This window comes from Fragaria vesca, linkage group LG3, assembly GCF_000184155.1.
Source record: "Fragaria vesca subsp. vesca linkage group LG3, FraVesHawaii_1.0, whole genome shotgun sequence".
NCBI classification, from domain to species: domain Eukaryota; kingdom Viridiplantae; phylum Streptophyta; class Magnoliopsida; order Rosales; family Rosaceae; genus Fragaria; species Fragaria vesca.
In genome coordinates, this window is record NC_020493.1 from 473773 (window position 1) to 495896 (window position 22124).

General features: G+C 38.3%; 3 protein-coding genes across 3 annotated transcripts; all 3 read left to right on the forward strand.

Moving 5' to 3' along the window:
• The first annotated feature begins 1600 nt into the window (after positions 1-1600).
• LOC101297625 lies at positions 1601-9295 on the forward strand. The gene is made up of 9 exons (XM_004295223.1): positions 1601-1812; positions 2241-3827; positions 3934-4291; positions 4698-4782; positions 5502-5558; positions 5876-5935; positions 6423-6644; positions 7118-8593; positions 8706-9295. Exons 2-9 carry the CDS (start codon positions 2354-2356, stop codon positions 9108-9110), a joined length of 4137 nt encoding a protein of 1378 aa, XP_004295271.1. The 5' UTR covers positions 1601-1812; positions 2241-2353; the 3' UTR covers positions 9111-9295.
• Positions 9296-9675: 380 nt separating this feature from the next.
• LOC101293072 (ATP synthase gamma chain, chloroplastic-like) lies at positions 9676-11226 on the forward strand. Its single transcript, XM_004293241.1, has one exon. The coding sequence runs from the start codon at positions 9807-9809 to the stop codon at positions 10926-10928; it is 1122 nt and encodes a 373-aa protein (XP_004293289.1). The 5' UTR covers positions 9676-9806; the 3' UTR covers positions 10929-11226.
• A 2364-nt stretch (positions 11227-13590) lies between these two features.
• Positions 13591-21033, forward strand: LOC101293372 (soluble starch synthase 3, chloroplastic/amyloplastic-like). The gene is made up of 16 exons (XM_004293242.1): positions 13591-13877; positions 14292-14358; positions 14454-15584; positions 15766-15980; positions 16261-16531; positions 16842-17017; positions 17453-17560; positions 18030-18139; positions 18346-18451; positions 18720-18890; positions 19000-19128; positions 19397-19579; positions 19761-19892; positions 19980-20091; positions 20345-20468; positions 20570-21033. The coding sequence occupies exons 1-16, from the start codon at positions 13767-13769 to the stop codon at positions 20697-20699; spliced, it is 3276 nt and encodes a 1091-aa protein (XP_004293290.1). The 5' UTR covers positions 13591-13766; the 3' UTR covers positions 20700-21033.
• Positions 21034-22124: the final 1091 nt, after the last annotated feature.

Consider the following 22124-nt stretch of genomic DNA (forward strand, 5'->3'; position numbering starts at 1 on the left):
AAAATCGCTGAATTTTGTACCATAGCCATTTTTCACTAGAATGATAAGATCTAACACTCAAACTTTCATTTTGTTTATTTTTGTCATTTGAATCACAATATTCTGCTAATCTGTTATAAGATGTTTACCAAAGATATATCGAAACATACATCTTTCATATATATGAAATAAAATTTACCAAATCTGACCGTACGATGTATTCGATGTAGTTAAATATAAATGTGGTAAAAAACTTATCCAATTTCAAAAAAGTTCAAGTCTCGATCACACGGGTCAACTGTGCGCTTACACTAAACTTCTTTGTACGCTTCTATGGGAAGCAATATCATCGTTTAATAAACATGTCCAAATTTTCGCATAGATTAGTTTTTCAATACAAAATGAGAGTTTTGATACTGAAGAATTCAAAATATAAGTGGCGGCTGGAGTAAATCAGAGTGTTTCAATTTTGGTAAATGAGTTGACTTTTTAAAATATTTCTCAGACGACACATATTTGTAGTCTGAATATATAAAACGGACCATTTAAAATATTTTTCAGACGACACATATATGTATTCTGAAGTTATTAACTCTATACTAATACAAACAACAAATTAATGTCGTCTGAGCTAGGCAAATGGATAATTCAATATTTCACTTAGCGAGGGAAAACTCCCGCGCCTAAATTTTGTGCCACTTGATAAGCGCGGCAAAACGCGCACCAAATTTGGTTATTTATGCTTCATTCAGACGACAGAAAATATGTCGTCTGAATAAATACAATAATTGCAATTTATGGTTCTCTCAGACGACATAAGTTTGTCATCTGACCTTGTGAATTTAAAAGGTTGAAACTTGTGCCTCCAAATCGAAAAATTAAGGTCATGTTAAACGACATATATTTGTCATCCAATTAAGTTCATTAAATGTGCCATTTTCACAGTTTTATCAGACAACATATATATGTCGTGTTAATTTTCAGCTGAAAATGGCTATTTATGTGTCTGGTCACACCACATTTATATGTCGTATGACATTTTCAAACCAAGGAAAAATTGAGGCTAATCCAAGAGTATGTAAGCACCAGCTCATTGAGACGACTTTTACTGATTATATGTCGTCCAAAGGACCTTAAAAGTTATCAGACGACACTCTTTCAAAATGCTGCTTTATATGTCGTCTTATAATTGTCGTCTGATGGTGTTTATGGCCTAGTGCAAAGAGTCACGTCTTAATTAGAGGAGTAACCTCTTTATGATGTTGAAAATAGTGTATTTCTTTTTTAAAAATATTTTTTAAAAATCAAAATGAGTGCAAATACAGTGGGTATATGAAATGTGAAATTCATTTTCTCGGCCTTAATGTACTAATTTAATGAGAAACCACCTCGTCTGGAGGGACTATATACTCTAAATGTGCACTCTTAATGAACCGTTTTTCTTTGCCTCTTCACATACGTATTCAGATTTCACGCATGTTATCCAAAATACTAGTGATTCAGTACTCACATTTTGTTTAATCGTGCATGCTATCCGAGGGACAAAAAGATGTTACATGCGTTCAATAAATCAAAACGTTCCCTATATAAATCTTCAAAACACACCAAAACGCAACGCTTTGAAAGCCTCATCATCTTCATCACCAATCCCCATTCCTTTCCGATGCGACGAACCTTAACAGACACCGGGTCGGGTCCGCAGTTTTCCTCGGGTCGTCCTCGCATCTAAACCCTAACTCAACCCACACGAAATTGGGACCGGAATTCCAATCCGAACCGCCCAAATCCAAGTGCCCACTGTAATTCAACACAATGCGTCTTAATCTGAACCAGGTGCGGCCTTCGCTGTAATCCCTATGATCCTCTGTTTGCGTTTTCTACATGATGTTTTGATGACCATTATTCTTATGATAAAGTGTTCGTGTTTTTGGGAATGTGGTTAATTAGGTTGAGGAATTTAAGTGAATAATTAGCTGAGTTATTGAGAATTTGAGATACCCAGTTGGCCAATTGTCCGTATGAATTGACTGTGGCAAATTGTTATCTTCTGTTATATATAAAGTTTTGATCTTTGCTCAGTTATGATGAAGTATTAGTGTTTTTGGGAATGTGGTTAATCTAGGTTGAAGAATTTAAGTGAGTGATTACTGCATTGGGCTTAGTTATTGAGAATCTGAGATGCCCATTTGGCCAATTGTTTGTATGAATCGACTGTTAACCACTGATACATGTATCGATTGTTATGTTCTGTTACGGTTCAGGTGGAAATTAGGGCTTTTTGATTGTCAATGTTGGTGATTTTTCGGCATTGTACGAGTTTTGGATTCAGTTGAGTATCGTGAGGATCCCGTCTTGAGGATCCGGTGTATGACATATGTCGAAAATGTCTTCATGTTCGAATGAAGAATCAACCGAAGTTGGGTGTGTTAGTCCTCAGAAGGTTGTTTCTGCTAGTGAGAAGTTGAATGAGGATGATGAAAGTGCTTTGAGATGCGAAGAGGAAGTGGAAGAGGATGAGAATGAGGATGAGGATGAGGAAGAGGATGTAGATTTCAATCCTTTTCTTAAAGGAGCTGTTTCGCCGGAGGCTTCTTCGAGTCTGAGCTCTGAAGTGGAAGGTATAGATGGCGAAGTTGATGACGTCAGCGGAAACAATGGTGTTGATTTGAATGTGGCTTGTGAGGAGGAGGCGTGTGCTACCGAAGATTCTGAGCAAGGGGAGGAAGAAATGGTTATGCAAACTGGTGCTTCGTCTGAAGACGTGTCGGATAATGAATTGGGAAACTTTGATTCCGGAATTGAACATGTGGAAGAAAAGGATGTTACTGAAGGTCAGTTGAGTAGCAAAGCGGACACCAGGACGTCCACAATAGATCTAGATGATGAGGGTGAAGATGCTATATGTAAACGTACACGTGCCCGCTATTCCTTAGCAAGTTTCACACTTGATGAACTGGAAACTTTTCTTCAAGAAACAGATGATGATGACGACCTCCAAAATGTTGATGATGAAGAAGAGTACAGGAAATTTCTCACCGCCGTTTTACAGGGTCGAGAAGGTGATGACCAGTTGACGAAAGAAAATGAAAATGCTGCTGATGAGGAAGATGAGGAGAATGATGCAGACTTTGAATTAGAACTAGAGGAGCTTCTTGATAGTGATGTGGATGAAAATACTATGGAAAAAAATACAGTGTATGGGGGAGCTGGAAGGCGACCTAAGACTAGGCAGAATAGAAAGTCCTCCGCTCGATCTAGGAAGAACTTAGGACAGACAAAGAGGTCATTGCGTCCGCTTTTACCAAATTTGCCACATTACCCAGTTTCCACTTTTTATACTCAGGACATGATGACTTCAATACCTGGGACGGCTTCAAGCTGTTTGTCTTCTACAATAGATAATCGTTTTAAAAGTGGATTCACTGCTCCCCAGATAGGCCAGTTGCACCATTTGATCTATGAACATGTGCAGCTGCTTATTCAAGTATTTTCATTGTGTGTACTTGATAACTCCCGGCAACATATTGCCTCCCAAGTTCAGAGATTGATCTGTGAGATGCTCCACAAGCGCAACGAAGTACTGGCATGGAAAAATGTACCATATCCTAATATTTGCTTTTGTCCATCAGTGCCAACTGAAGCACCTCAATCCCGGCTGATACAGAGCACCTTACCGTCATCCCTCACATCTGATGTGCATACAGCGTCTTCTCCTTCCAATAATCAGATTTTAGTTTCCCCAAATGTTTCTCCTTTCTGGGTACCTTCTATAAGTGGTCCTGTGCTATCTGTCCTGGATGTAGCTCCGCTTAGTTTGATTGGGAGATACATGGATGATATTGATACCGGTATGTTAATGAATGTCTCTACTATCTCTTCCCTCCATCCTTTTGCTATCATATTTATGTTCAGAAGTTTACCCTTATATTATTTGCCATCAATTTGTTTTGACAGCTGTCCAGCGGAATCAACGGCGTTACAGGGAAACTATTTCTGATAGTTGCCTTGAAAAAGAGCCTCTGTTTCCCCTTCTTAACTTCCCATTACGTGATCAAGCCAACTGTGAAGTTGTTAGTGGGGTGGGTTCCTCAGCTGTCAATGGGAGTCCATGTTCACCTAGTCAACCACCTAAGAAGTCACTGGCTGCAGCAATTGTTGAAAGTACCAAGAAGCAATCAGTTGCTTTAGTTCCAAGGGAAATCGCAAACTTGGCCCAGAGATTTTATCCTTTGTTCAACCCCGCATTATATCCCCATAAGCCACCCCCAGCAGCTGTCACAAATCGGGTGCTTTTCACTGATGCAGAAGATGAGTGAGTTGCACACTTTCTTTAGTTGTTTCATTTGTGTGAATTTAGTTTATCTGTTGGGGTCTCATTACATTTTAAAGTCATATGAGAAGTCAACTTGAATTTGAATCTTGAAAACAAAGTTAAACAGTTTAGTCTAGATACTAGTAATTCATACAGCTTTGAGTCAGATCCATTTGCTACTCGAATAAGCAAAAAGATCATTTGAAGCATATCTTACAGAGGGTTGTGTTGTTCATTTATGTTGTCTGGATGGTTTTTGTATTCGTATCTGATACGTGATGTTTATATCATATCATGAGTTACAATTGCGATTAATACTCAATAACAATCTACAGTCTTCCATTTATTTTTGTTTATGAGACACCTTTATGATGATTCATCTTTTTTATTTGGAAATACTATACAGATTATTAGCATTGGGGTTAATGGAGTATAATACTGATTGGAAGGCTATCCAACAACGTTTTCTTCCTTGCAAGACAAAGCACCAGGTAATTCTTCTAAGACTCTTTAGTGGACAGAATATTTTCTGGTAAGTTCATGAACAGTTGAACCACATGTTTTGGTAAGCAGAACACTAGAATGTCCTTTTTGCATTCTTATTACCACATGCTATGTTCCTAAATATTCAAGATGCAGATTATTATATGTTCTAGCCTACCATTCCCTAGGTCTCTAGGCTATGAAATGCAAGTCAGAACTGCAGCTCGTTCATGCTGTTTGTCTCTGTATTGCTCCTTCTTGTTTTTGCTAAGATAAAGAGAAGCCACATGTTTTTGCCAAAATGAAGTTAAAATGCTGGATGTTTTTTTTTATTAATTTTTTTTATATAAATTTAAACGTAGACTGCTGGAGTACTTAAGTAGTAACTATTTCCTCGTCGTGGACTCGATTAAGTATCTGCTAGATCCATAACAATGATTATGAATATATATATATATATATATATGCAGGACATGGCTCAATTAGGTATTTTTTTTTTTTTTGTTAATTACATTACTACAGCTCGTGGAATTTTTATGTGGTCAATGAAATGAAATAACGATAATTTAGCATGAAGTTTATTACGCAATTGCTCTTTTTTCTGGTTTTTGTCTTATTTCTATTTGCAAATTTATGGTGACATGAAACATGCTATGGTCTAACATCAGTGTGGTGGTTCAGCAAGAATGACCTAGTTTATCTGACTTGAAAGCTGCTTTTGTTACAGATTTATGTCAGGCAGAAAAATCGTTGCTCATCAAGGGCACCAGAAAACTCCATAAAGGTATATGAAGGATTTGTTATTTTTCTTTCTGTTGGTCATGGTTCTTGTTAGGTGGATTATTATATATGGACTGGATAAGTGATGTTTTCACCTTACACGTGTTTCTCTAAGCATTTAGATTGAACACCATAATGAAAAGATCTTATTGTCACTGGTCACTTATTAGAATATAGATAATTAGTGGGTGTGATTCCATTGCCAATTCAAATACTTACCCAAAATGTGTACATTTTGGGTTACCAACAAGTTACACTTCTGTCCGAGGCTTGTGTAGTATATTAGTAGCTGGATTTTGTCTAATTTCTTGCTGCTTGCAGGCAGTTCGGAGGATGAAAACCTCACCTTTGACCGCAGAAGAGATATCCTGTATTGAGGAGGTAATACTATTCTGAGGCCTATATGGCATTTGAAATATGTTTTTGCTGAAGCACTATATGCATGTGTGGCAGTCTCCATTTCTTAATAACAATTATACCACATGGAAAGCTACCATGCATCACAGTAGTTAGTTTCATCTTAACTAATGGGAGATAAGCCGTCATGTAGGATCTTATTAGAGATTACAATACTGATGTGTATTAGTGTATATGGACCTTTCTATCTCGCCAAACCCTCTATCATGATTTAGTTAGGATAAACGACCAAAATAATGTTGGAAGGTGTAAATTTTGTTCATTTTCCCCAAAAGGTCCTTATACAAGGAAGTACTCAGATTTTAGATCATGGACATTCAGATGCATCTTATCATCGTAAATGGACACTCGAAATGCTTTGTTACATATACAGTTTGTCTGTCTGCCTGCATGTGTGCATGTTTTATGTATCAGGTCCTATAATATTGAGTATTATATTCTAAATAATTAGGGACTCAAGGCTTATAAATACGACTTGATGGCCGTATGGAAGTTTGTTGTCCCACATCGAGATCCATCCCTGCTACCCCGGCAGTGGCGCACCGCTCTTGGAACTCAGAAATCATATAAGCTGGATGAAGCAAAAAAGGAGAAGCGGCGGTTATATGATTTAAAAAGAAGAGAAAATAAAAAAGCAGATATGTCAAGTTGGCAAAGTTCATATGAGAAAGAGGTATGCTACCTTTAAATTTGGTGTGAAATGCTTACCTATTTATATTGCATTTGTCTTGTATAATGTATCTGTGATGTGATATGACAATAAACCAGTGTGGTTTTCCTTTATATTTTGCCACTGTGCTGGACTTATATGTCTCAGCTAATTATATTATAATGTTTCCCGAGTACTATCAATATAATGAGGCCTAGAACTCGTAGATGATGTAGAGTTATTAATTTTATATATTTCAGGGAGACTAGGCGGTGAATGGTCAATGGTAAAGTTTAGGATTTTTTTTTTTTTGGGGTTGGGGGCGGGGTGGGGGGTGGTGTTGGAACAGCTTTCTGTAGTTTTTCTGTGAACCCATTCCCGACTTTGTCCTTTTTGAAATGCAAAAGAGTTTAGCTTCACCCTGTGCTTATAGTTCAGTCAGCTCAAGTGTTAGATGTTAAATTCAATTGAACTTTGCTATTGACTATTGAGTGCAGGACTGTCAGGCTGAAAAATCTTGTGGAGAAAACAACAGTGCAGATGGGCCCATGGATAATGCAGGTGAAACTTACGTTCATGAGGCCTTTTTAGCCGATTGGAGACCGGGTACTTCCAGTGGAGAGAGAAACCCTCACCCTGGTATTGATGGACATAAAGAAGCTCCTCATTCCCAGACCGGTAATATGCACCAATTTCCATCTGCCTCAAAGTATCCACAGAATCCTTCATCTCATATGACTGGAGTCGGACAATATGCATCTAGTGCCACAAAACTGAGTCATCCTGTTTCGACCTCAAGCACCTCTGGTTCCCAGTTTTGTTATCCAACACATCAAGCTCGTAGAACTACTGGTGCACACTTGGTTAAACTAGCACCAGACTTGCCCCCTGTGAATCTTCCACCATCCGTTCGTGTTGTCTCACAATCTGCCTTTAAAGGAAATGTACGTGGGACAACTTCCCATGTTGCTGGTGCTGGAGGTGGTCTTGGTGCCACAAAAGAGAATGCAGTTTCTCAAGTTGGAAGGTCTGGAACCTTTAATTCTGTAGCAGCTAGACAGAATAAAAGCCAGTATGCGAAAGAAAGTGTTACAAAATTGCGCCCAGAAGAGACTAATAGTTTCAAGGAAAAGCGTGTAGAGAAAGGAGGAGATACTGGTTCTGATCTTCAGATGCATCCTTTGCTGTTCCAACCCCCTGAAGATGGACGTTTGCCGTACTACCCATTGAACTGCAGCACTAGCAATTCCGGTTCTTACAGTTTTCTATCAGGGAACCAGCCTCAGCTACATTTAACTCTTTTACATGATCCTCACCAAGAAAATCAGGTTGATGGTCCTGTCAGAACATTGAAAGAATCCAATGTGATATCACGCGGCATTGATTTCCATCCACTTATGCAAAGAACTGAGAATGTAAATAGCGTTGCAGTAACAAAATGCTCAACCGCACCCCTTGCTGTTGGTTCACGTGTCCAACATCCTTCTAAATCCTTTCAGACTGAGGTTCCAGAGGCTACTGGCGCTAAACCTAGTCCTGATGAGGGAGGTATTGAACTGGATTTGGAGATCCACCTAAGTTCTACATCCAGAAAGGAAAAGACTTTGAAAAGTAGGGAAGTAAGTCATCATAATTTGGTTAAATCAAGAACTGCTCCTGGTACTGGGACTACAATGATAGCTCAAAGTGTGAATTCTCCAATTTATATCCATGCTGAAAATTCTTCTGCAAGTAGTAGCAAGTTTGTTTCTGGCAGTAATACATTGGTTATACCAAGTAATAACATGAGTAGATACAACCCAGATGAAATGGGTGACCCGTCTCAACCTGATATTGAGATGGAACAGGAAGAGTTAAGCGACTCTGCTGAAGAAAGTGAAGAAAATGTTGAGTTCGAGTGCGAGGAGATGGCAGATTCTGAAGGAGAGGAAGATGGATCAGCATGTGAACAAATTGCTGAGATGCAGAACAAGGTGACTATTTCCTTTCTTTTTGTTAGTTATAAAATTATACTTGTTCTCCTTTTCATAAGTCTGATTGTTTTTATTCCTTTTAATTTTTTACTTTCTATTATCTTGTTCATAGGATGTTGCAAGTTTCACAAAGAAAAGACCTGCAACAGCAGAGGGTGATGACAACATACACATTCATAGAATTCCTTCCTTAGAGTTGGGTTTATCAAATCAAGGAATGGATGATGTTAGTAATTCCTCATGGTTAAGTCTGGATACATATTCAGCAGATCATGCAGACAGCATGACTAGTGAACCCCTTGCTGTGAAAGATCTAGTGTTACCTCGTCCTGTCAAATCTTGTAAGAAAGTGAGACTGAGAACACGAGCTAATTCACAGAAACAAGTGGTGGACATGGCGCAACAACTGAGCTTGGGTCCTCTAGCACTTCCCCCTGTGAGAAAACCCAGGAAACGGGTATGCAGACCCAATTTGAACATACGTTTGACTGTAGAAAACTCCAGCAGTGATAACTAACTTTACGGTTCTCATTTATTTATTGCTTAGTTGATTAGTATAGTCTAGAAATGAGCCATTGCTTCTTGGATTCCCACTAACTTACCTTATAGCTATAGCCCAAGAAACCAAAGACCGGAGGGTCTGTTTTTGTAGATGTATGAATCGTGTACATACATTTCTGTATATAGCTATAAAGTTTTTCCCCTGGTCGGTAGGATTAGCTCATTGAGTAGGGCATACTGCACACAATTTGCAATCTAATGGTTTTGGAGTTTTGATATTCCGGAGCACTGTAGAATTTTCGGAAATGACCTCCCTTTTCACTGGAACAGAACTGAGTTCACAGGGAATCCTCACTCGCATAGCCGCATATACCAAGTGCTGCAAAATCCACTGATGATGCCACATAGGATAGAGACCCTACTCAGTAATGAATGATTAGGAAAGAAGCAAATATCTGCCCCAAGTGATCCACCAACGGTCAAAATCCTTATCCCAAATCCTCATCCATTTCCCTCTCCCTCCACTCATTCCCACTCTTTGCCTCCATACACCTTCAGCAAGTAAACACATGAAAGATAAGGCTTCTTCTTCACAAACCAAAACCCCATCTAAAAGAAAACCAAACCTCACAAACCAGACCCCCACTTTCTCTGTTCATTTGCAGAGAGAGTTAGCTAGTTAGTTCAGAAAACTTGCGCTAAACTCAAAACCATGTCTTGTTCAAATGTGACAATGTGGGTGTCCTCTAAACCTTCCCTCACTGACACCTCCACCCTCTCCTTCCGCTCTTGCCTCAGCCCTTTCCAGCTTCCTTCTCAGAACTCACTCACCGGCAACCCATCAAGATCTTCCACCGTGACATGTGGCCTCCGTGAGCTTCGTGATCGTATTGCCTCTGTATCCAACACCAAGAAGATCACCGAAGCCATGAAGCTTGTGGCTGCTGCCAAAGTCCGTAGAGCTCAAGAAGCTGTCGTAAATGGAAGACCTTTTTCGCAAACTCTAGTGGAAGTCCTTTACAACATCAATGAGCAGCTCCAAGTAGAAGACATAGATTCACCTCTTACCAATGTTAGACCTGTCAAGAAGGTCGCTCTTGTTGTTGTGACAGGTGATCGTGGTCTTTGCGGAGGTTTCAACAATCAGATCATTAAGAAAGCCGAGAGGAGGATTGCGGAGTTGAAGGCTCTTGGTCTTGAGTATACTATTGTGAGTGTTGGCAAGAAGGGTAACTCCTATTTTTCACGTCGGCCTTATATTCCGGTTGATAAGTTCATTGAAGGAACCAATCAACCTACCGCCAAGGAAGCACAGGCCATAGCCGATGACGTTTTCTCTCTTTTTGTTAGTGAGGAAGTCGACAAGGTGGAGCTTCTGTACACCAAGTTCGTGTCTTTGGTGAAGGCTGATCCTGTGATTCACACCTTGTTGCCACTCTCACCGAAAGGAGAGATTTGCGACATCAATGGCACTTGTGTAGATGCTGCTGAAGATGAGTTCTTCAGATTGACAACAAAAGAAGGGAAATTGACAGTAGAGAGAGATGCAACCACTACAGCTACCGTTGATTTCTCTCCGATTCTGCAGTTTGAGCAGGATCCTGTTCAGATTCTCGATGCATTGCTACCTTTGTACCTTAACAGTCAAGTTTTGAGGGCATTGCAGGAGTCATTGGCAAGTGAGCTTGCTGCTAGGATGACTGCTATGAGCAATGCGTCGGATAATGCAGTCGAGTTGAAGAAGAACTTGTCGCAGGTTTACAACAGGCAGCGCCAGGCGAAAATCACCGGGGAGATCTTGGAGATTGTTTCTGGTGCCGATGCTTTAACCTAAGTAGGTATGATATGACATGGCTACTGCTTGCATCAAATTTCTTCACACTTGATTGTAATTTTTCTCAGCGCTGCGTATAAACTGTGTGCACAAAGAGAAGTGCAATGCCAAATGTTATTTTGGTTTTGGAACCAAATGTCATTTTTTCTACATCATAGTTAATATATAATAATAATACCACGCTAATGTAATTAAGGATTATTCGTAAGTTTCGTTCATCAATCAGATATAGATTTGCAATTGCTTGTTAGTTGTTGTATCCTAGCTCCTTATTATGTATACTTGAATACTTGATACTGATATGCTTCTTTGGTAATGCTTGAGCAGAACCTCAATGTTTCATTCATTGCTATTATACCCAAATCACAAAGTCCATATAATAAATTGCAAAACAAATCAATAACTTCTATTCTAGAATTACTTAAGACTCAAATTAGAGTAAGAACAGAGAGTTACAACATGTGTGTCAGTGTGTGTGTGTGCGCGCGCGCGCGCGCGCTTCATATAGATAGTTAACAAACAAGAACTTTAGTGTTCGATCTCATAAACTATCCGAAAGAACAGGTGCAAGTGCTACGAGTTTCTTTCGTTGTAGACACCGAGGGCGGTTGAGAACTGTTGCATGAGGAAAGTAAGGGATTTCTTCATGACTTTGGTGTGCAATATCGTCTCCGGCGTCCAACGACGATGAGGACATTGAACTCAGAAGAAGTTGGTAGAGAGAGATTCGAGTTTTGTGGTCACCATATTGCAGTCTCTGAGATCTTCTTGCGGTGATTTTCAAGTCCCTAAGTTGGGCAAGTGTCCCTGGCCTTAGGTACTTGTGAAACCCTTCATGTGTTCTCTTTGTTGGTGAAGATGTAGAGCCTCCATTTCCAGTTCCAAGCCTTTGCTTCATGGTTTTGAGAGTGCTCAACGAGAACAAGGGTAATTGGAGCTGTTTGGTATGCACTTGTTGGCCGTTTTTAAAGGGAAGTTCTCGGCGGGAAGCAACGGTCTATGAAGAGGTGCATTGAACCAACGGGTATCTTTTTTTATGGATTAGGAAAGGAGCGGGGGTCACCCTTAACCATAATCAAATCTGATTTGAATCATTTGATAATCTTACATATGCACCTCTTCATAATCAAAACTAATGTAACCTAGCATTCCTTTTCTTGGTTTTCCAATTTATAAAAATCGTACATTTTGCGTAGAAAGAAATCAGATTAAGAATTTTGAGATCCGTCAATTCTAGAATTACTTAAAAAATCATATATACCAGCATAGAAAGTTTGAGGAGAAAATAAGAACGTGCTATTTTCACCAAAAAACCGTGTGTTATACCCACAATTGAGTAAAAATCATGGTTTCTCACGAACTTTTTTTTCATTAGTATATCATAGTTTTTTATATCTTTTTCAACCGGAAGACCTCAAAAATCTCGATCCAAACTTTCTAAATGATTTTCCCAATTTTACAACTTTTTAAAATCGGTAAAAAAATCGGTGAATGATGAACTAGTTCATAGAAACTGGATATATACTTTGGACCATATAGCATACGGCAATTGTGTAGAATTAGAATCACTCTGCAATCTTTAAATCTCAACCAAACAAAAGCACTTCACCCTTCCACATTGTTCGGTTTTTTCACTACTCATTTGCCTCCCAAATTCTGTTTTGACCAGTTTCTTCTCCCTTTCTTTCATTGGCTCTCTTTTTTCTCATACCTTCTCTTAAACCAGTTGGTTTCCTCTCTGAATTCCATTTCAACGTTAATCTAATTCGGGTAAGTATTATGAAACCTCATCTCTACACTCTTTTCTCTCTTTCTGTTCTTCATATTTTTTATGCTGTTTGTAAAAGAATGAACACATGGAATCATTTCATGTTAGAGTAGAATGAGTGACATATACACTAGCATATTCTGAAGAGATCAATGTCAAAGAAAAAGGACGTGAAAGTGATGCTGCATGGTGGTGTGTTTGAAATTCTTGTCTTCATCCCCCTTGATATGAAGTTTAGTTTATGCAAACTGGTTTTGTGGTCTGAATTTTTCTTATCTTTTGTTTTGGTGATTGGTATTGTACGTATTCAAGTTTCATCTCATTGACAAAATGTTCCAAATTTAACCTGGGTTTTGTTATGATCAGATGATCAGACATCATGGTATAGCTTTGTTGCTAATACTTTCACATTCATATTTTACATTATACTCATAATTTGATTTCCGTATCGATTATATAATAAATGGTCGGATACCTAAAACATATAAACGAATCTTCTTATTATCATGATATTGGTGGATCGAACATATCACGCTACATTTCCTTCCGCGATACAAGAGCTTCTCCCGTAGTCGGGGAGATGAATATTGCAGTCCCTAGAATTAAAGGTCAATTAAGCACTTTATCCCTATCGCAGTCCTCCTCCCAAAACTTCCAAGGAGGCTTTGTCCTGACGTGGCATGTTGACATCTGATGTGGCAATTTCTGATTAGTCCCATCAATTCGGCTGGGGTACCCTTAATCCTCGAGTAACTTCCAAATCCCAGAGAGAGAAGTCAGAAAACTAACCCTCCTCATTTGACACACAGGCACGGCTCAGATTCTACGACTGCCTTTTACTCATGTCAGTCATCACCTATTTTAAGCAGCTGTACTCACACTGTTTGGCTTTGTTTTGTTTTAGATGGAGATATTAATCAAGATCTTTCATTTGCTTTGTTTAATTGAATATATTGATTAGCACACACTTCTAGAAATGGCGTTCTGATCAGTTTATATTCTGGGATTGGAAGTACGAAGAGGATAGAAAGCATAACAGAAACAGACATTCTTTTTCAGTTTAAACAGTCATGGAGGTGTCTTTGCAAGCTCATAGGCCACTCAGTTGCAGAACTGTGTTCCAAGACAGAAGAACCAATCTCAAGCTCAAACCAGTTTCTGGGTTCTGTCCTCATGGAAGAGTAAGTCATTTCTCTCCACAAATTATTCATCTTTGTTTATTCAGTAGACTATATCAATTTTCAAGTATGCATTTTGGTGTTTCTATTATTACATTGAATTATTTGGTATTGATTTTGATCAAAATCCATTTGATTATGTGTTTGGTGGGATCAGTATTTTGGGTTTGTTGATCTGCTTCAGGTTTGGTAACTTGGTTTGGATTATTTGATTGGAGATTTTGTGGAAAGTGTGAAACTTTATTGATGAAACTCCTTTTTAATGGTGGGGTATTCTGTATTTGGTTCACTGTTTTATAGGACTTGAGTATAATAGCTTTTGTTATTTCTTATTTGAGTACTGGATAATTGCCTTTTACTTTTGGAGATAGTGATTCTGAATCAATCACTGAGCTGTTGTCGTTCTAATGGTTTCAGTATTCTTCATGGTTCAAAGGAGACCTGACAACTGGGGTTTCATGTAAAATTACTGCTAGTTCAGCTGGTAAATAGCTGATCTGGTTTTGTTTCTGAATGAAGTTGATTATTTGGGCTCTATATTTATTGTTATTGATGTAATTTGGCTGTGGAACTTGCTAGATTTTTCTAGGAGACAGAGAAAAGTGTCGAGTTCAAGGCCTAATGGCCCTGGTCCAAAGGCAACAGTTCCCAAACCTCCAGTAGAGACTAGTGTCCCAAAAACAAGTCAAAGAAATACTGGAGACAAAAAGGGTTTTGCGTCTTCCACAGCCAGTGTTTCTGGGCCGAAAGTTGATGTAAAGAGGATTGATGAAACTAGTCGTAAAGTTGCGGAGTCTTCATCACTTAGCAAAACATCAGCAACTGGTAGAAGCTTTCAAGAGGTAGAGAATGGGAGTAGAGATAAAGGCATTGATATTGATAAGAAGCTATCTCATGAAGCTTCTTTGAAGTTAAAGTTGGAGATGGAAGAAAAACAACGTATGGAGGAGATTGAGAGGTTAGCTGAGGAAAACTTCTCCAAAGGGAACAAGCTCTTTGTCTATCCTCAAGTGGTGAAACCTGATCAACATATAGAAGTGTTTCTTAATAGAAGTCTTTCCACCCTAAACAGTGAAGATGATGTAGTCATTATGGGGGCTTTTAATGACTGGCGCTGGAAATCTTTTACCATTCGGTTGATCAGAACAAATCTCAAAGGGGATTGGTGGTCTTGTCAATTTCATGTTCCTGCCGAAGCATATAAGATAGATTTTGTGTTCTTCAATGGAAAAGATGTTTATGACAATAATGACAAGAAGGATTTCTGCATAGAAATAGAAAGTGGAATGGACGCCTATGCATTTGAAGATTTCTTACTCGAGGAGAAGCGTAAAGAACTTGAGAAACTTGCAGAGGAGCAAGCTGAGAGGGAAAGGCAAGCAGAAGAGCAGAGGCGAATCGAAGCAGAGAAGGCAGCAAGAGAATTTGACAGAGCAGAGGCAAAGGCAGAGACTGAAAGGAGACGGAAATTGGTGCAAGAGTTGGCCAAAAAGGCTGTAAGGTCAGTTCCAGATGTTTGGTACATAGAACCTCGGGAGTTTAAAGGTGAGGACGTGGTGAGGTTGTATTATAACCGAAGCTCAGGTCCTCTTGCTAATGCTAAGGAACTGTGGATTCATGGAGGACATAATGGTTGGAGTGCTGGCTTATCAATTATTGAAAGTCTTGTTAGGTCTGAGGAAAAGGACGGTGACTGGTGGTATGCCAAAGGTATGTGCATGGAAACATAATGCTTGCTATTCTGTATTCTTTTCTGATCTTAGAGTGCAGTAAAATTTGGGAATTGGTTATCATTTGTTTTATATTATTTTTACCTTTAATCTATCTGAGAGTTCCGAGATAATTTTTTGTTATGAAAAGCATCAATGTGACACAATATTGTTTCTTGTAGTTGTTGTACCTGAACAAGCTGTTGTATTGGATTGGGTTTTTGCCGATGGACCACCTCAGAATGCCACAGTATATGATAACAACCATCGTCATGATTTCCATGCAATAGTTCCGAAGTCTATTCCTGAGGAACAATATTGGGTTGAGGAAGAACACCAGATCTATAGGAAGCTCCAGGAGGAGAGGAGATTAAGGGAGGAGGCCATACGTGCCAAGGTGAGTGCACTAAATATTCAATATGATCCTACGAATGCCTGCATGATGTAAACCAGGGAAACCCTGTTTGGGTTGCGGCTGGATGGTCCATTTCATGCTAAGTAATGTAATTCAAAGTGGGGATTGTGTAAACTATTCTTAAAATTGCCGATGGGAACATGAGATATCCTCTCTCTATACTTGTTTTCAGGTTTTGTTTATCTTTATCTTGCTGAAGCTTCTTAAATTTATTTTTGTATCAGTGGTAATTCCCAACTCCATTTATTTTCTCATTCCGTAGGCCAAGAAAACAGCACTTATGAAAGCAGAAATGAAGGAACAAACTCTGAGAAGGTACCTGCTGTCTCAGAAGCATGTAGTCTACACTGAGCCCCTTGATGTCCAAGCTGGAAGCATGGTCACAATTTTCTACAATCCTGCCAATACTGTTCTTAACGGAAAGCCTGAGATTTGGTTCAGATGCTCCTTTAACCATTGGGCCCACCGCCGTGGTCCTTTGCCACCACAGAAAATGGTACCTGCAGAAAATGGTACCCATGTCAAAGCCACTGGTAAGTTAGAGTTTTACATGGTCTAGCTTTTTCGTTACAAGGAGTTGGAGATTTTCTTGTCCTTTTATCCTCTTTCTCACTCGTCTTTCAAGACAATCCAAGTTATAGTAAACATAACTTCAGTGAGCTTTGATTCTTCATAGTAACAGGCCAAAACTTATTTTTATTGTGCCTACTTTCTCGCAAGGCTTCTTCAATTGTTTGCAGTAAATAGCATAACATCTATGAATGTCGTTATATTAACAATGATATCGGTTGATCTTATTAAGACTGTTTTGCAACCATATCATTATCATTTGTATTTCTGCAGTTATGGTTCCACTCGATGCATACGTGATGGACTTTGTCTTTTCTGAGAGTGAAGAAGGCGGACTTTTTGATAACAAAAATGAAATGGATTATCACATTCCAGTGTTTGGAGGAGTTTCAAAGGAGTCACCAATGCACATTGTGCATATCACTGTTGAAATGGCACCCATTGCCAAGGCAAGTCCACAAATTAACTATGGTTGGATGAATTTTCTTATTGTATCTTTAGCAGTTGAGTCTGTCAATGATGTTTCACACATTTCAGCCTTTGTACTACCAAAAGTTCAGGCTGTCTTTGAGCTATCTTACTATTCATTTTGAGGTATCACATTAGTTAGCAGGTTACTGGCCTTAGCGTATTATCAGGAAACTTAAATAATTAATATGATGTTTGTTCTTGGGCGCCATGATTTATAGTTTTTTGTACTTTTTTGAGAATCATGATTTATAGTATTTCTAAGAACAGATGCATTCAGAATTTGCTTCATTGAAGATACCTCAGACCAATCAATCAAATATTTATTAATACGTAATTGATCGACTACTTGAAAGTGAAATGGCGCTTCTGCGAATCCCACTGATATTGTTTGTCTCCTTTGTCATGTATAATAGGTTGGAGGCCTTGGTGATGTGGTTACCAGTCTATCCCGAGCTGTACAAGACTTAAATCACCATGTCGACGTCATTCTTCCCAAGTATGACTGTTTGAACCTTAGCAATGTAAGCTTCATTGCTATTTCTCTCTTCTTTATATGTCATCTTCTTTGTTACACTTTTCTCTTCCTGCATGGAGCGTTATCTTTATTTTGTTTTTTTGTTTTTAAAAAAAAATATATATTCTTAATCTTAAAAAGTGCACTCTATGTCTTATGTAGCCATTTGGTTGCCTGGTTTAGTGGCCAATTTCATTAAAACGTTGATGTGGTGGTTCATTTGGCTGCCTGGTTTAATGGAATTGTTAAAAGGTGGGTTGTTCTTCTTGGAAAATTGTTTTAAAGAGTAATTCATGGGCTTGGTTTGGAAACTAATTTAAATTTTCCTTCATTTTGGCTTATGACATTCAGAATAAGTGTACAACAATTTGTGAAAACCCTTCTGACATTTTCTGTTCTTGAGTTACTTTGTGTACCTATTCATTTTGCGTTATTTTACCCCCCACCCCTGTTATATTAATTGTGCCTCGATACAGGTTAAGGAATTCCAGTATAACAGAACCTATTCTTGGGGTGGTACTGAAATCAAAGTTTGGTTTGGGAAAGTGGAAGGGGTTCCAGTCTACTTTCTGGAACCTCAAAATGGGTACTGCTCTCTACCTGCATTTTTCAATATACCAAAGTAGCATATCTGTTTATCAAGCTTAGTGTGTATTATTTTGTTTTTTGAAGGTTAATATGTATTCCGTTGTATGTATAACAAGTTTACAGTTTGATTATCTTGTATATATAGTACCAAGATTAGCAATGCATATTTAATAAAACTTCACTCTTTTCACATTTCTTTTGCAGACTGTTTTATAAGGGTTGTATATATGGTTGTAAGAATGATTCGGAGAGATTTGGTTTCTTTTGCCATGCTGCTCTAGAATATCTACTCCAAAGTGGATCCCATCCTGTGAGTTACTCATGAACAAATTGACTGTTGAGAAGTAACTATATGTTAGCACTATATTAGTTTCATTTAAAAAAGAATAATAATATTAATCTGTACACAACTACCAAATCAATTAATTTGAATAGTAGTGGTGTGGGTGGTTTTACTATTATGCACATTGTATAGAATTTTGCAAAGGTGTGGGCACTTGTATAGGCAAAATATTTTCTTTTTGATATATGCGTGACTTTGAGGGTATCAATTTCTAATTGATGCTCTATGATGGTAGGATATCATTCATTGCCATGATTGGTCTAGTGCACCTGTTGCCTGGTTATATAAAGATCATTACTCGCATTATGGTCTTAGCAAAGCTCGCATTGTCTTCACAATTCACAATCTTGAATTTGGAGCGCACTATATTGGAAAAGCTGTGGCGTACTCAGACAAGTCTACTACTGTAAGTAGTTAAATTCCGGAAGCTATCTAAGTTTTTCACATGGTGTTAATAGTTTCTTATTCGGCAGTCACTATCATCTCGACTGAGTTAGTCATCTTTATATGCACAGGTATCTGAGACTTATTCTAAGGAGATTGCTAGAAATCCTGCAGTAGCTCCGCACCTCTACAAGTTCCATGGCATAATAAACGGAATTGATCAAGATATATGGGACCCATACAATGATGGTTTCCTACCTGTAAGTAAATAGTATTTTCTTCAATTTTCATCACTATAAACTTGTATCGGGAATTTCAGATTGATTGATATATATTTCATGGAATAAGTATAAGCCGTCTGCCAAATTCTCTCTGTTTGTTTTTTTTTTTGGCTATATATCAGAGTAATATTAAAACCAGGCTTGCGACAAGACCTGTTGATCTTTTTCTTTGATTTTGAGATATCCACAACTATAACTTTTGATCCCTACTACTCGCTACTAACTTATAGGTTCCTTGTCATTCCAGATATCATATACTTCTGAAAATGTTATTGAAGGCAAAAAAGCTGCTAAGGAAGCCTTGCAACAAAGGCTTGGTCTGAAAACAGCAGATCTCCCTTTAGTAGGTATTATTACTCGCTTAACTCAGCAGAAAGGAATCCATCTTATCAAGCATGCCATTTGGCGTACCTTGGAACGCAATGGACAGGTTCTCTTACATCTCTCTCCTTCTAAATGTCCATCATTAACATAAATTATTTATGTTCTTGACAGATGGCATCTTCAAGTAGTAGTCTGTGTATTGCATAGGACTTAAGAATATTAGTAACACAATAATCCTTTCTATTTCTTAGTCTATCAAAGAAAATACTGAACTGTATTGATTGCAGGTTGTATTGCTTGGTTCAGCTCCAGATCCTCGTATCCAAAATGACTTTGTAAATTTGGCGAATCAATTACATTCTTCTCACGGTGATCGTGCTCGTCTTTGTTTGACTTATGATGAGCCACTCTCACATTTGGTATGTTGGTCTGAGTGTTGTTTTACTCGGTTTTCTACATCTCTTTTACATTTGCATCTGATAATAACAAATTGAATTTTATTATAGATATACGCTGGTTCTGATTTCATCCTTGTTCCTTCAATATTTGAGCCATGTGGACTGACCCAACTTGTAGCAATGAGATACGGTTCCATACCTGTTGTTCGAAAAACCGGAGGTATGCACATAACATATCAGTAACTGATTAGTCACGGTTTTGTACACGTGTTTATATTTTCTCTTGACTAGTGAGCAAATTGACATGTGTACAGTGTGTTTCTTTAGTGGTTAAGAGCTAAACAATTATGATAGCTCACATTGTTTTTGACTCTCTTGTTTTTCATCCCTGCTGTAACACTCGCTAAAATGTATGTCAGTAGTTTTAACATATTTTGATTTTGACCGTCCATTTTTATGTTCTTTTCTTGTAGGGCTCTATGACACTGTGTTTGATGTTGACCATGATAAAGAGAGAGCAGAGGCGCAGGGTCTTGAACCAAATGGGTTCAGTTTCGATGGAGCTGATGCTGCTGGTGTTGATTATGCTCTAAATAGGTGAGTACATTTATATTTTACTCATGACTGGGGAACTCTTGTGATCTTTCAATAAAAGATTTCAGCAATTATTTGAAAGTACTCATTAATGGTCTTTTCAGGGCTATCTCTGCCTGGTATGACGGTCAAGATTGGTTCAACTCGTTGTGCAAGACAGTGATGGAGCAAGATTGGTCTTGGAATCGGCCAGCTCTTGAATATATGGAGTTGTATCACGCAGCACGGAAGTGAAGAAGAAAAACTTGAATCTGCAGGATAGTTTTGTACAGTTTCAGTTGTAGATCGCGATCATTTTCTCTTTCAATAGCTTACCTAGCTGCATATAGTTCCACCACAGTGAAGTAATGCTAAAAGGTGACATCAGTTGTAGAGCCGAAAAATGGTTCATCCGAACCATTTTTTCTGTATGTTAATAGGTGACATCAGTTGTACGGCATTCTAGCCTAAATTGTGCTAGGCAATAAAATGTCCTCTATCATAGTGCAATGTGCCGTAAGAGATGATCATGGAGAGTAAAGAGAACATAAAATGTCGACTATCATAGTCTAATGTGCCATTCGAGATGATTATGAAGAGTCAACATTGAAATAATGGAGATTTTCAAGTTCAGCATTCCATATCTGTGAAATGCAGACAGCACAAAGAGTTTCTAAAACTACCGGTGGCTTTAACTGATAATCAGTACCAGCTATGGTCTGATTTATAATGATGAAGTAGTTGAAAGATGAACTAGCTTATTATCATAGGACCAACATCTTTGAGTGGATCTTCAAAGTTTGACAGTCATTTTTCCTAATTGGTAAACAGATTTCACAGGCATTGAAAGGACCGACCAATACTTGAACAATGAAAGAGTCATGCCTTGACAATATAAATGAGATTTGAGACAGATGCAACACTAAGTGGCTTCTTTTCACTTTCCACTGGGCTCCAAAATCCTCTTTTTTCTCCTCAAAAGGAAAAAAGTTGGGAATCAAACAGGTTTGAGTGTGCTTATCTTACAAGTACTTTTCATATCAAGCAGATCCTTGGCCTCTATGGATGGTAGAACTGTGTTCTTTCTTCAATAATTAGAAATACCATCTCTGATAAATGTGACAAGTCGATTTTTCTCCACTGAATGCATCTTAATAGGATTCCATATTTATGATTGCTTTGCACTCCTCAACATTCAAATTGAAATCCAACTAAGCAAAAGCTGAATTTGTCTTGAGCTCTATCCTAGTTTCCTAGGATAAGTGTCTTCCATCTTAATTCATCTTAGTAGGACTCAATGGAGTAATGAACTCCAAAGCTTTCAACACTTCGGTACAGAAAGGCTAGTTACATCTTGCACACTTCAGCACATTTTTCACATTGTAGCTTGTTAGAAAGTGGAAATGGTGCTTGTCAATTCATCCAACATACCTTGTTAGTTTTGTGCTTTTCGAATCCGAACCGATTAGCTAACCAACCCCGATAGTGCCATCGACAGTGCTTGATGAAAATAACAGAAAGAGAACCATAAGAGAAAAGGAGAATAGCAAGAGAATTTTGCATGCTAGGTTTTTCTCATCACCAAAGATCTTGCTAGGAACCAAACTAACACTATGGCCCGGACCTGTGATTTTTAGACCTGAGTCGAACTTTCAAAATTGGGCCCTCAAGTATATTATT